Source organism: Coregonus lavaretus, assembly GCF_964263955.1.
Source record: "Coregonus lavaretus genome assembly, chromosome: 25".
NCBI lineage: Eukaryota > Metazoa > Chordata > Actinopteri > Salmoniformes > Salmonidae > Coregonus > Coregonus lavaretus.
In genome coordinates this window covers 43,383,857-43,399,541 of record NC_140012.1, presented here as the reverse complement: position 1 = coordinate 43,399,541, position 15,685 = coordinate 43,383,857, and the positions used below count along the sequence as shown (strand labels likewise).

At 44.7% G+C, this 15,685-nt stretch overlaps 2 protein-coding genes across 2 annotated transcripts in view; one reads left to right on the top strand and one right to left on the bottom strand.

The window, feature by feature from the left end:
- LOC311100446 (vesicle transport protein SFT2A-like) overlaps positions 1-2,707 on the bottom strand; it is a 44,994-nt gene extending 42,287 nt beyond the window's left edge. The window contains exons 1-2 of the mRNA XM_084141368.1: positions 2,422-2,707; positions 1,420-1,506 (exon numbers count right to left, since the gene is read on the bottom strand). Coding sequence (XP_083997494.1) covers positions 1,420-1,506; positions 2,422-2,487 — 153 coding nt within the window. The 5' untranslated portion in view covers positions 2,488-2,707. The remainder of the gene's footprint in view (positions 1-1,419; positions 1,507-2,421) is intronic.
- Positions 2,708-14,684: 11,977 nt separating this feature from the next.
- Positions 14,685-15,685, top strand: part of LOC311100931 (kinesin-like protein KIF20B) — a gene marked incomplete at its 5' end in the record, with an annotated part of 31,319 nt that continues 30,318 nt past the window's right edge. The window contains 3 exons of the mRNA XM_084141909.1: positions 14,685-14,758; positions 15,141-15,330; positions 15,516-15,635. Of these exons, the coding sequence (XP_083998035.1) occupies positions 14,685-14,758; positions 15,141-15,330; positions 15,516-15,635 (384 nt within the window). The remainder of the gene's footprint in view (positions 14,759-15,140; positions 15,331-15,515; positions 15,636-15,685) is intronic.

Here is a 15,685-nt window from a genome sequence, read left to right as displayed (position 1 = left end):
ATAACCACACTAACAGAGGGGACAACTGTTCTGTAGGCAGGCCATACCATAACCACACTAACAGAGGGGACAACTGTTCTGTAGGCAGGCCATACCATAACCACACTAACAGAGGGGACAACTGTTCTGTCGGCAGGCCATACCCACACCTCACTAGCATCAGGATGTGGTTTACTGTAGTGTACAGCCATCACTGGTATCAGGATGTGGTTTACTGTAGTGTACAGCCATCACTGGTATCAGGATGTGGTTTACTGTAGTGTACAGCCATCACTGGTATCATGCTGTGGTTTAATGTAGTGTAAAGCCATCACTGGTATCAGGATGTGGTTTACTGTAGTCTACAGCCATCACTGGTATCAGGATGTGGTTTACTGTAGTGTACAGCCATCACTGGTATCATGCTGTGGTTTAATGTAGTGTACAGCCATCACTGGTATCAGGATGTGGTTTACTGTAGTGTACAGCCATCACTGGTATCAGGATGTGTACAGATACTTGTTTGTTGAGGTGGATGGCAGAAGGAGAACGCTGCACAGCGTGTATGAGGAAGAGAACCTGATAAGAAAGTGCTTTGTGGATGGAAACAGTTGTGGGCATTGGAAGGGAAGGCGGAAAGTGCAAACAAACATTCCAACAGATAGTGAGACAATAAGTATTCCCTAGAACAGGAAGAGTTGCTTTACTGAAAAGGTCAAACACCACAAACTCATGAAACTACCGGCATGATCCAGACAGACAGGCGGAAAATAGGCCAGTGCCCGTAAACTGTCTCAGAGTAGTATTGATCTCTGATCAGTTTGGCCTTTTAGATTAGAATTTATAAGACTATGTGGACAGGGGGACCTGATTCATATAGACGGGGTAGCTGACAACGTCTCGAGAACTAACGCGGGCGCTTCAAAAAGGGGCAAAGGGCCTTGTGTTGTTATGGTTCTGGATGGCCAGACCACTAGAAACAATGACAAGAAACTGTCCTGTGGGGAATCGTAAGTGACTCCTTTCAGCTCGATTATCATGTCTTGTTTTGACTAATGTCACGTCTATGCTAACATGGCTAAAATGTGCTAGCTAGCTAGCCAACAACTGTAACGACGTATTTGAAAGACAAGAGCTCATTGTCTAACTTCATCTGTTTTTAATAAACATCGAAATACAGTTTACATGCCATCAACAATCTACCCCGTCGGATTTGCCCACATAGTTGCGCATGCATCCGTTTTGTTGCTAAACAACCAACCCATCTACAGCCCAAGTCAAAAGTAGTGCACTATATCAGGGAAAAGGGACTCACAATAATACTGGAAATGCAGACAATTACATTGATGGAAGCTACAATCTATCTGCAATATTACAACTGATCTACCCCACCCCTCCCCCCCCAAAAAAAACATATACAGAAATAGGGCAGATTCTCACCAGTATGGAGCACAGGATGCCTGAGGCGAAGCATATGACGAACCACTTCACCCGGGTGCTGTAGCTGAGGGTTGAGGCATCCAGGACCTGAGGAGAGAACAATGGTAGGATGTCACAAGACAAGACGGGCAACGACCCAACACACAGACCCAAGAGACCCAAGGTCTCTCTTCCTACTGATGGTTCTACCATGCTGACAAGGGGGCAAATAAGAGAGCAGAAGTTAAGTTAGGCCTATCTGCACACATAAAAAACAGACAATTACACAAAAACAAAACAAGGGACGTAGGTCAATTTCTATGACACCAGCACTAATCAATCTTTGTTCCAAGACATCTGATAACACAAGACACGAAAAGGAAAAGCTATGGTTGTAATGTAAATCAGCTGAGTAGCATTGTTTTTTGAACAAATGCACTGTTTTGAAGTGTGCATTACTAGTAAAGGAAATGAACACAATGTCCGCATGTCTTCAACTAAGTGTATCACTAAGTGAATGAATTAGATAAAAGCCTGTCTTCTTGTGGAAGAAAACCGGTGTTCAACACAAACCTTACCTCATCGGATCCATCATCTCCTTATGAAAGCATGTAAAGAGCAGTGATGCATACAAATACAGAGGATTAACGATAAGAGATTGTTAGTTGTCACAGCCATACAATTACATATAATAAATTAGGATCTCTATGGTCAAAGCTCGCTAGTTTTCACCTGAGCAGCATCGGCGCATGCGCGGCATTACTCCTACTACCTAGTTAGTTAGCTAACTATTTCAGCGCAGTCGACATACACATATGTTGAGAGTATCAATTATAACACAAGGTATAGCGTTAGCTGAAATACTCGTGACAAAGAACAAGCAAAATGATGCATTTGATGTCGTCCACGGAAATGCACCACTCGACTCGTCATGTGTCAATGCCAAGGTTTGGCATTTAGCAAGTTGGCTAGCTAGCAAAGCTAACGCAAACCCAGATAAAGTACGACAACATAATGTGTTACCTGCGCCGTGAGGCCTGCTTCTTCGTTGTCTTCTCGCCCCCCTATCATACTACGAAGCTTGTCCATCGTTGACAATAAATATGTATACGTGGATTATTTGTTTGGAGCTAAATGAGCTAGCCAGACAGCTAAACTAAAATGCGAAACTAGATTGTCTAGCTAACTAACTTCCTAGGACTTCCCGGTTGGGCGTGTCTATGCTCTACTACGTATGGCTACACCTGACAGGCAGCGCGACAAGAGCATCCAGCAAAGCAGTCCCTTCTTCTTCTTCTTCTTCTTCAGTGGGGTTTATCAGCGGTTGGCATCCAACGTTATGGTGCATTACCGCCACCTACGGTACTGGAGTGTGGGCCAGCGACAGGGAGAAACTAAATCCTACCTGCCATGGCGCATAGCAGGTGTTTTTACAGTCTGTGTTGAGCTGCAGTGTTGGCAGCACAGAGAAAGCATTAGACATGTATGTGACAGGAAGATAAAACAAAGTCATGTTAGCTAAGATGTTTAACATATATCAAGACGTTAGCATGCCGAACTCAAAAACTGAACAAAGTTGGCTTGCACTACCTGGCTAGCTAGCTAGCTAGCATTACAGTAGCCGGCTAACGTTCCTGCTGACAAGCTAGACCTACCAGGCTATAGTCGTGCCAGCTAGTAGTAGTAAATTAGTACCTCATGCTAGCTAGTAGTTGTAGTAGCTAGCTAGTGGAAGTAAGATAACGTTAGCCCCTCAACCTGCTACGAGATGAAGCAGCCCGGCCACAGGTACCTGCTGCAGATAAGGTGCGATTTCTACATTACTTTCTGTAGTTAACTTAGCTAGATCTTCTGTCTGGCTGGTGCCTATTGACTGAGTAGGCTAATAATGAACTGCAGTTACTGTAAATGGTTACATATCTGTCCCTTTGCATAGCTATTTCTTATACAGTATGTCATCTGAGCAGATCATGAACTTCATCCAGTTACAGTAAGTTCAAATCAGCCTTTTTATCGGTGTGGGTATAATTGACAAACCTCGTTTCCTGCTGACTGAAAGGCAGATGTAGAAAAGGCCTAATGGTGAGGATACTACATTAATTGCTATGACAATTGGCCTACTTTTTTGAATGTATACCTACCACCTTTCAGGGGGGGGGGGGGGGGGGCTGAAGAACAATGATACAGAGAAAGTCTGATATTACTTGATTATGGACTCTCTCTCTCTCTCTTATATTAGGGGAAGTTGCTTTGCTGTTGGCACCAATCCCACGGTGCCAGAAAACATCAACGACTATCCATCCCCCTCATCCTAAACTTTGCTAACTCTTGTTCAACTGCTCTCTGATTAAATCGGTTTGATTAAATTGGTTTAATTAAATGTTTACATTTGCTTCAAGTGTGCTTTGTATTGAGTTCCACATTTCAAAAAGGGTAACTTGAAGCATAAAGCCCATTTTCCAGTTGGGTTTGGTTCAGTGAAACACACCAATCCCTGTCCTAATTTCAACAATGGGTACCAATGAGGGTATGTCTGGTATTTTGTTGTAGTAAATCTCACTCATTTGTGACCCTGGTCTGGAAACTCTGTCATATTTTTAGAGCTATTTTCAACTTCTATAGTAATTACAAAAATGAACAAAGCTGAAAGTTAGGTATAATATCTCTCGTATGGTGTTTGTCATTAGAATGTTGGTGAGCACTATGGTGGCCCAAAGGTTCCATGGCCACAATAAAGCTACATTATTGGCTCTGTCATATCCTCACATGGCCTCTCCTATCATTGCTACGCTGACGATACACAACTAATCTTCTCCTTTCCCCCTTCTGATAACCAGGTGGCGAATCGCATCTCTGCATGTCTGGCAGACATATCAGTATGGATGACGGATCACCACCTCAAGCTGAACCTTGGCAAGACGGAGCTGCTCTTCCTCCCGGGGAAGGACTGCCCGTTCCATGATCTCGCCATCACGGTTGACAACTCCATTGTGTCCTCCTCCCAGAGTGCGAAGAGCCTTGGCGTGACCCTGGACAACACCCTGTCGTTCTCCGCTAACATCAAGGCGGTGACCCGATCCTGCAGGTTCATGCTCTACAACATTCGGAGAGTACGACCCTGCCTTACACAGGAAGCGGCACAGGTCCTAATCCAGGCACTTGTCATCTCCCGTCTGGATTACTGCAACTCGCTGTTGGCTGGGCTCCCTGCCTGTGCCATTAAACCCCATCTCAGCTCGCATCCGTTACAAGACCATGGTGCTTGCCTATGGAGCTGTGAGGGGATCGGCACCTCTGTACCTTCAGGCTCTGATCAGTCCCTACATCCAAACGAGGGCATTGCGTTCATCCACCTCTGGCCTGCTGGCTCCCCTTCCTCTGCGGAAGCATAGTTCCCGCTCAGCCCAGTCAAAACTGTTCGCTGCTCTGGCACCCCAATGGTGGAACAAGCTCCCTCACGACGCCAGGACAGCGGAGTCACTCACCACCTTCCGGAGACATTTGAAACCCCACTTCTTTAAGGAATACCTGGGATAGGATAAAGTAATCCTTCTACCCCCCCCCCCCCCCCTAAAAAAAAATAAAAAAAATAAAAAAATTTATTGTAAAGTGGTTATCCCACTGGCTATAGGGTGTAAGTTTGTAAGTCGCTCTGGATAAGAGCGTCTGCTAAATGACGTAAATGTAAATTATGAATTAGAATGTCATGGGAATTTTCTACCACAATTAATTTCACCAGGATAACTGAGGACATTTACGTCATTTTAGCAGACGCTCTTATCCAGAGCAATTTACAGTTAGTGAATACATATATTTTTTTTTATACTGGCCCCCCGTGGGAAACGAACCCACAACCCTGGCGTTGCAAACGCCATGCTCTATCAACTGAGCTACATCCCTGCCGGCCATTCCCTCCCCTACCCTGGACGACGCTGGGCCAATTGTGCGCCACCCATGAGTCTCCCGGTCGCGGCCGGCTGCGACAGAGCCTGGATTCGAACCAGGATCTCTAGTGGCACAGTTAGCACTGCGATGCAGTGCCTTAGACCACTGCGCCACTCAGGAGACCTACCGCCACGATGCCTCTGGATCTGCAGATAGATACAGAGAAGATATTGGCTCAACACTCACCAGCCTATCGGTGTTGGCAACTCAATAGCATTGGAAATGAAGCCCTTCAAGTACTGCGCAAAATGTCAATATAAATGAAATGCCCTTAATTTGCATTGTGAATGTTGCTTTGATGGTTGTGATCAACAGTAGGAATGTAAGAGTGGTCATGAAATGAAAATACAGCAGCAGTATTTTTATGATCCAGCAGATGGCAGTAATTCACCTTCAATAAACTGAGCAGCCCAATGAGTAGGTGCAGGAGGTTTAGGCTTGAGATCCAAAGGCCTTGAATTCACACAAAATGTGCCTATAATCCAGGGTTTCCCAAACTCTGTCCTGGGGACCCCAAGGGGTGCACGTTTTGGTTTTTGCCCTAGCACTAATCATCAAGCTTTTATAATGAATCAGCTGTTTAGTGTTAGGGCAAAAAACAAAACGTGCACCCCTTGGGGTCCCCAGGACAGAGTTTGGGAAACCCTGTAATCCATATCGAGCAGCATGAAGTCATTAAACCCACATTTCTGAAATGTTTGACCTGCTGTGCTCCGTTCCCTATACTATCAACCTAAAGTGCAACACGTCCTCCTGTTCTGTAAAAAGAAGGATGAACACTGCGCAGTTTACAAGCTACACCACCAGAATTGGATGACCTTCCCTTAGATATAAATCAACACAAGAAAAACACTATAGATCTGGAGAAAGTGACTGTCAAATATGAGAGAGAGGTCTATCTCTAAACCTGCGCTGGAAACACATGATGTTCGTTAATAATAATAATAATAATATATTATTAATCATAACAGATAATGGCATTGCACCATTCTACACATACTGTATCTACGAGTGATATCAATGCTTTGACAGTACATATTGATATGGCCTAAAGAGGTGACAGAATTTTTTTAATGGCAAAAAGGATAGGCCTACCAATTGTTAGCTTTATATTTTGAAATAAATAAAAAGTCCAGTATAAATAATAATAAATAAAATCCAGATAATTTAAAGCGTAATATAACAATGCTTAATGCTAAAAACATTATTTCATTTTTTTTTCATTTTCACATTCTCTAAAACAAAAGACGTGACTGATGCATATGGTGATATGTTGATTTGTCTCTATGACATTCTGAAGCTGAGCCTTCAATATTCGAGGAAACAAAAAAAAAAATTATTGACTTTGCTATTCTGTCCCTGTTCATTTAGCTTTTCACTTTCTGAAAAGAGAGATGTTTAAAAGACAGGCAGATTTTAGGGAAGCACTTCTGTTGTTGTGTTAAGCAGTTGAAGCTTAACTCTTTCTGTTTCGGTCAAGCCTCTGTCTCTATCCATTCTTCCCTGAAACTTATATTTTCAGGATCCGCCTTCCTTTTGAGACTTATTCAGAACAATATTTTCTCTTCATTGCAACACACAAAGAAATATAAAAAAAAACTAATTTAAAAAAGAGACATTGGTGATTTTATCATTGTAATCACATTGAACTGATTATATAGTCTACTAACCAGAGCTGTTAAAATGGTGTTTAATTTGTAGCATAGGGCTATGAATTGGGCTGCTATTATGTTCAGTCTACTATTCTAGTTTAGTGGGGATAGGAGAGGGCTGGCAGAACATCCAGAGCCAGGCCTGTTAGGCAGATACAGTCGTGGTCAAAAGTTTTGAGAATGACACAAATACAAATTTTTCACAAAGTCTGCTGCCTCAGTTTTGATGATGGCAATTTGCATATACTCCAGAATGTCATGAGGAGTGATCAGATGAATTTCAATTCATTGCAAAGTCCCTCTTTGCCATGAAAATGAACTTAACCCCCCCAAAAAAAACATTTCCACTGCATTTCAGCCCTGCCACAAAAGGACCAGCTGCCATCATGTCAGTGATTCTCTCGTTAACACAGGTGAGAGTGTTGACGAGGACAAGGCTGGAGATCACTCTGTCATGCTGATTGAGTTAGACTAACAGACTGGAAGCTTTAAAAGGAGGGTGGTGCTTGAAATCATTTTTCTTCCTCTGTTAACCATGGTTACCTGCAAGGAAACACGTGCCGTCATCATTGCTTTGCACAAAAAGGGTTCACAGGCAAGGATATTGCTGCTAGTAAGATTGCACCTAAATCAACCATTTATCGGATCATCAAGAACTTCAAGGAGAGAGGTTCAATTGTTGTGAAGAAGGCGTCAGGGTGCCCAAGAAAGTCCAGCAAGCGCCAGGACGTCTCCTAAAGTTGATTCAGCTGCAGGATCGGGGCACCACCAGTGCAGAGCTTGCTCAGGAATGGCAGCAGGCAGGTGTGAGTGCATCTGCACGCACAGTGAGGCGAAGACTTTTGGAGGATGGCCTGGTGTCAAGAAGGGCAGCAAAGAAGCCACTTCTCTCCAGGAAAAACATCAGGGATAGACTGATATTCTGCAAAAGGTACAGGGATTGGACTGCTGAGGACTGGGGTAAAGCCATTTTCTCTGTGAATCCCCTTTCCGATTGTTTGGGGCATCCGGAAAACACCTTGTCCGGAGAAGACAAGGTGAGCGCTACCATCAGTCCTGTGTCATGCCAACAGTAAAGCATCCTGAGACCATTCATGTGTGGGGCTGCTTCTCAGCCAAGGGAGTGGGCTCACTCACAATTTTGCCTAAGAACACAGCCATGAATAAAGAATGGTACCAACACATCCTCCGAGAGCAACTTCTTCCAACCATCCAAAAACTGTTTGGTGACAACCAATGCCTTTTCCAGCATGATGGAGCACCTTGCCATAAGGCAAAAGTGATAACTAAGTGGCTCGGGGAACAAAACATCAACATTTTGGGTCCATGGCCAGGAAACTCCCCAGACCTTAATCCCATTGAGAACTTGTGGTCGATCCTCAAGAGGCGGGTGGACAAACAAAAACCCACAAATTCTGACAAACTCCAAGCATTGATTGTGCAAGAATGGGCTGCCATCAGTCAGGATGTGGCCCAGAAGTTAATTGACAGCATGCCAGGGCGGATTGCAGAGGTCTTGAAAAAGAAGGGTCAACACTGCAAATATTGACTCTTTGCATAAACTTAATGTAATTGTCAATAAAAGCCTTTGACACTTATGGAATTCTTGTAATTATACTTCAGTATACCATAGTAACATCTGACAAAAATATCTCATAACACTGAAGCAGCGAACTTTGTGAAGACCAATACTTGTGTCATTCTCTAAACGTTTGGACCACGACTGTACATTGTTTTCGTGCACACACAGCAGGTCCAGTACCGGAAAGACGTTACATCTACTTTCACCCCTGAATAGATTTCACATTGTTCATATAGTTGGCAGAAATGATTAGGGATTAAAGAAAGACCTCTACCAGCTGAAGGAGAAAAGCGTCTGGTAAAATAAGTGTATGTTGCTAATATCTAGGTACCTTTATAGCTTCTTTGCAAAAAAACTAGCCTAGTGTTCATGGCACATAAATATGACTGCTACTAGCATTCTGTACAAGACAAGACCAAATGCATAAATAAGACAAATTATATAATATGAAACAGTAAATTAAAATGTTCAATATACATTTTCTATTGGGTTCAGGTCTGGAGACTGGCTAGGCCACTCCAGGACCTTGAGATGCTCTTACGGAGCCACTCCTTAGTTGCCCTGGCTGTGTGTTTCGGGTCGTTGTCATGCTGGAAGACCCAGCCACGACCCATCTTCAATGCTCTTACTGAGGGAAGGAGGTTGTTGGCCAAGATCTCGCGATACATGGCCCCATCCATCCTCTCCTCAATATGGTGCAGTCGTCCTGTCCCCTTTGCAGAAAAGCATCCCCAAAGAATGATGTTTCCACCTCCATGCTTCACGGTTGGGATGGTGTTCTTGGGGTTGTACTCATCCTTCTTCTTCCTCCAAACACGGCGAGTGGAGTTTAGACCAAAAAGCTATATTTTTGTCTCATCAGACCACATGACCTTCTCCCATTCCTCCTCTGGATCATCCAGATGGTCATTGGCAAACTTCAGACGGGCCTGGACATGCGCTGGCTTGAGCAGGGGGACCTTGCGTGCGCTGCAGGATTTTAATCCATGACGGCGTAGTGTGTTACTAATGGTTTTCTTTGAGACTGTGGTCCCAGCTCTCTTCAGGTCATTGACCAGGTCCTGCCGTGTAGTTCTGGGCTGCTCCCTCACCTTCCTCATAATCATTGATGCCCCACGAGGTGAGATCTTGCATGGAGCCCCAGACCGAGGGTGATTGACCGTCATCTTGAACTTCTTCCATTTTCTAATAATTGCGCCCACAGTTGTTGCCTTCTCACCAAGCTGCTTGCCTATTGTCCTGTAGCCCATCCCAGCCTTGTGCAGGTCTGCAATTTTATCCCTGATGTCCTTACACAGCTCTCTGGTCTTGGCCATTGTGAAGAGGTTGGAGTCTGTTTGATTGAGTGTGTGGACAGTTGTCTTTTATACAGGTAACGAGTTCAAACAGGTGCAGTTAATACAGGTAATGAGTGGAGAACAGGAGGGCTTCTTAAAGAAAAACTAACAGGTCTGTGAGAGCTGGAATTCTTACTGGTTGGTAGGTGATCAAATACTTATGTCATGCAATAAAATGCAAATTAATTACTTAAAAACCATACAATGTGATTTTCTGGATTTTTGTTTTAGATTCCGTCTCTCACAGTTGAAGTGTACCTATGATAAAAAATTACAGACCTCTACATGCTTTGTAAGTAGGAAAACCTGCAAAATCGGCAGTGTATCAAATACTTGTTCTCCCCACTGTATATTTACGCTTCGTGAAAAAATGTCACTACCGACTTAACCTGCACCCATTAAAGCCTCACTACTATTGAAGTAGCACCCGTCACTGCAGACTATCTTTGAATTTGTTTTTTTTTGAGAGGCCAAGAAAATAGTGTCAGACTCCACCCAGAGTTTCAGCTTCCCCCGTCAGGCAGATGCAACAGGGTTCCTGATACACGCGCTCCTTCATCCCCGTCAGTCAAACTCCTAAACAGCAGTATGTAGGGGACACCATGTGCAATGTGATATAGACTGAACAAAAAATATATATAAAAAACACACCATGCAACAATTTTCAAAGATTTTACTGAGTTAGTTCATTTCAAGGAAGTCAGTCACTTAAAATAAATTAATTAGGCCCTAATCTATGGATTTCACATTACTGGGAATACAGATATGCATCTATTGGTCACAAACTTGCTGCTCCAGTTTCAACTGTGCTACCTTGTCCCGGACCTTCTGTTTTCGTCTCTCTCGAGCTCGCTCTTCCGACCTCTCTCCCGACCTCTCTTCCGACCTCTCTCCCGACCTCAATGCTCGGCTATGGAAAGCCAACTGACATTTACTCCTGAGGTTCTGACCTGTTGCACCCTCCACAACCACTGATTATTATTTGACCCTGCTTGTCATCTATGAACGTTTGAACATCTTGAAGAACGATCTGGCCTTAATGGCCATGTACTTTTATGATCTCCATCCAGCACAGCCAGAAAAACTGGCCACACCTCAGAGCCTGGTTCCTCTCTAGGTTTCTTCCTAAGTTCCTTCCTTTATAGGGAGTTTTTCCTAGCCACTGTGCTTCTACATCTGCATTGCTTGCTGTTTGGGGTTTTTAGGCTGGGTTTCTGTATAAGCACGTTGAAATCAAATCAAATTTTATTGGTCACAGACATATTTAGCAGATGTTATTGCGGGTGTAGCGAAATGCTTGTGTTCCTAGCTCCAACAGTGCAGTAGTATCTAACAATTCACAACAATGCACACAAATCCAAAAGTAAACGAATGGAATTAAGAAATATATAAATATTAGGAGGAACAATGTCGGAGTGGCATAGACTAAAATACAGTAGAATAGAATACAGTATATACATATGAGATGAGTAAAGCAGTATGTAAACATTATTAAAAGTGACTAGTGTTCCATTATTAAAGTGGCCAGTGATTCCATGTCTATGTACATAGGGCAGCAGCCTCTAAGGTGCAGGGTTGAGTAACCGGGTGGTAGCCGGCTAGTGATGGCTATTTAACAGTCTGATGGCCTTGAGATAGAAGCTGTTTTTCCAGTCTCTCTGTCCCAGCTTTGATGCACCTGTACTGACCTCGCCTTCTAGATGACAGCGGGGTGAACAGGCCCGTGGCTCAGGTGGTTGATGTCCTTGATGATGTTTTTGGCCTTCCTGTGACATCAGGTGCTGTAGGTGTCCTGGAGGGCAGATAGTGTGCCCCCGGTGATGCGTTGGGCAGACCGCACCACCCTCTGGAGAGCCCTGCGGTTGCGGGCGGTGCAATTGCCGTACCAGGCACTGATACAGCCCGACAGGATGCTCTCAATGGTGCATCTGTAAAAGTTTGTGAGGGTTTTAGGTGCCAAGCCGGATTTCTTCAGCCTCCTGGCCACGCAGTCGTGGGTGAACAGGGCGTACAGCAGGGGGCTGAGCATGCACCCTTGTGGGGCCCCTGTGTTGAGGATCAGCGAAGTGGAGGTGTTGTTTCCTACCTTCACCACCTGGGGGCGGTCCGTCAGGAAGTCTAGGACACAGTTGCACAGGGAAGGGTTCAGACCCAGGGCCCCGAGCTTAATGATGAGCTTGGAGGGTACTATGGTGTTGAAGGCTGAGATATAGTCAATGAACAGCATTCTGACGTAGGTATTCCTCTTGTCTAGATGGGATAGGGCAGTGTGCAGTGCAATGGCTATTGCATCGTCTGTGGATCTATTGGGGCGGTAAGCAAATTGAAATGGTCTAGGGTGTCAGGGAAGGTAGAGGGTATATGATCCTTAATTAGCCTCTCAAAGCACTTCATGATGACAGAGGTGAGTGCTACGGGGCGATAGTCATTTAGTTCAGTTACCTTTGCTTTCTTGGGTACAGGAACAATGGTGGACATCTTGAAGCATGTGGGAACAACAGACTGGGAAAGGGAGAGATTGAATATGTCCGTAAACACTCCAGTCAGCTGGTCTGCACATGCTCTGAGGACGCGGCTAGGGATGTCGGCTGGGCCGGCATCCTTGCGTGGGTTAACACGCTTAAACGTATTCCTCACGTCGGCCACGGAGAGCGAGAGTCCACAGTCCTTGGGAGCGGGCCGCGTCGATGGCACGGTGTTATCCTCAAAGCGGGCGAAGGTGTTTTAGCTTGTCTGGGAGCAAGACGTCGGTGTCCGCGACGTGGCTGGTTTTCCCTTTGTAATCCGTGATTGTCTGTAGACCCTGCCACATACGTCGCGTGTCTGAGCCATTGAATTGTGACTCCACTTTTGTCGCTGTACTGACGTTTTGCCTGCGATTGCCTTAAAATATTCGACCATATTCCCAGTCACCTTGCCATGGTTAAATGCGGTGGTTCGTGCTTTCAGTTTTGCTCTAATGCTGCCATCTGTCCACGGTTTGATTTGATTGAGATAACAAACTAAAAGAAGGGCCGATGGATCAGAACACCAGTCAGTATCTGGTGCGACCACCATCATGCAGCGCTACATATCTCCTTCACATAGAGTTGATCAGGCTGTTGACTGTGGCCTGTGGAATGTTGTCCCACTCCTCTTCAATGGCTGTGCCAAGTTGCTGGATATTGGCGGGAACTGGAACATGCTGTCGTATACGTCGATCCAGAGCATTCCAAACATGCTCAATGGGTGACATGTCTGGTGAGTATGCAGGCCATGGAAGAACTGGGACATTTTCAGCTTCCAGGAATTGTGTACAGATCCTTGTGACAGGGGGCCATGCATTATCATTCTGAAACATGAGGTGATTGTGGCGGATGAATGGCACCACAATAGACCTCAGGATCTCGTCACGGTATCTCTGTGTTTTCAAATTTCCAACGATAAAATGCAATTGTGTTTGTTGTTCGTAGCTTATGCCTGCCCATACCCTAACCCCACCGCCACCATGGGGCACTCTGTTCACAACGTTGACATCAGCAAACCGCTACCCCACACGACGCCATATACACAGGTCTGCAATCTTCCCGGTACAGTTGAAACCGGGATTCATCCGTGAAGAGCACACTTCTCCAGCGTGCCAGTGGCCATCGAAGGTGAGCGTTTTGCCCACTGAAGTTGGTTACGATGCCGAACTGCAGTCAGATCATGACCCTGGTGAGGACGACGAGCACGCAGGTAACTGCCACTTGAGTAAATGATGAGGGATACAATATTGAAAGCATAGTGTGCTTCTACACAGGAAGTTGCAGACGCTTGTAGAATCTATGCCAAGGCGCATTTAAGCTTTTCTGGCAGCACGTGGTGGCCCAACGCCCAATTAAGACACTATGTTGGCGTTTCCTTTATTTTGCCAGTTACCTGTAGCAGCAGGCTACACGGAGAATGGAACAGCTGTATAGGGGAAACAGCTCGAGTCGCGCAAAAGCGAATGTAACGTTGCGAATAAAGTTTTGAATGAGACAATTGTGTGTACAACATCTAAAGACCGGCATCTAAGGTTTCTAAGACCAGGGTTGGAGAACGCTGGTTTAGGGGTTAGTTAGGGTTTAGGTTAGGGACGTCCCAAGGATCCCAGATAGCAATAACTTTGGTGAATCACTACCACATACATGTCATCTCTCTCTTTGCATAATCCTAGCTTCTTTCCTTTGCCTTCCTACTATCCTTTCCTAGCTCCTAGCTCCCTTTCCTTAATTTCCTCCCCTCCCTAGCTTTCCTAGCTCCTTTTCCTGTCATCATTTTTAGCTTCCTTTCTTTTATCCCTTTACCTCCTTTCCTCCCTCATATCCTTTCCTAACTCATTTTCCTTTCCTCCTATGCTAGCTTCCTTTCCTATCTTTCCTTGATCCCTTTCCTCCCCCCCCCCCCCCCTCCTTTGCTCCTAGCTCTCTTTCCTTCTATCTATTCTTAACACCCTTTCCTTTCCTCCTATCCTAGTTTCCTTTCCTTCTTCACTTGCTATCTTTTCTCTTCTCCTTCCCTTGCCAAGATCTCAATTCAAGATTGGCTTTAAAAAATATATATACAAATAAAGATCGTGTTGAGGCAGAGATTAAAGTCAATCATAGGAATGTGGGCGTATGGATAATATAATAATCACAAATACATAGTTATCATCACACAAACAGTAGTTGTAAAGGTTTGTTTGAAACAGAATGAATATCTGACCGCGTCTTCTATGAGCACTTCCGGTAAAAATCACTCTCTCCCGATTGGTCGAATTTAAAAATGAGACCGCGACAGTTCTGGATGACAACTGAAGAAGGAATTTCGTTGCGATACATTTTGGGGGAATCATTTCTGTCAGGTAAGTAGAAAAAACAACAACCTCATTAATTTAAAAAAAGCTATTTTTCAATGATTCGATAGGGTAAGTTAGTGGTATGCATGTCTCTTCATTATGTTACGAAAAGACGAACGTTACCTAGTTAAGTTAGCTGTGTTGCCGTCGTCGGAATATTGGTTTAGCTAACTGTAAGTGCAGTTACCAATGTGTTTGTTTCGTTAGAAAAGCCAACAACATATTCTACTCCGCTTGCTTAGTGCTGTGATCTGCTTACGTTGAATGTCGAAGGTGCTTTGTTTGTTAGCTAGTTGCGAATGTGGAAGGTGCGTTGCTAGCTAACTGTAGCCAGTGCCTTGCTGAACACTTGTATCTTTCTCCCACCACATTATTTGACACAGGATGATGGAATCATGTTTTCACAACAAATTGGAAAGCGTGGAGAGGGAAATGAACGTCGACGACCTGAGGAAAGACCTTTCCTCGGAGTTTCACTCACAGGAGTCATACGTAGAAGAGAGTGAGCACTTGCAGGTGTACCTCCGCATTCGACCATTCACATCAGCTGAGAGTGAAAATGGCGAATCACAGGTATTTTAACTCGACACACGGCTCTGGCTTGAAATCCAGTTTTTCACAAGAAGCGTTTAGATACCCATTACCTCACCACCATGCACACACTTCAGGTAACAAGAGCATTGGATACATAACTGTTGACCAAAGTTAAAATTTCCCATTGACTGTGACTCGCTGTCTTTTCCCTGTTCACATTCAAGGACTGCGTTTCCATCGAGCCCCCAGACACGGTCCTCCTCAGGGCTCCAAGGACTTCCCTCTCAGCGAGGCTCAGTGACAAATCAGTCCCTCAGACAGCTCAACGGTTCCAGTTCTCACAGGTCCGTCACCAGGGCCCGTCAGTGCCAATCAGGGACTGTAGTTGAACATT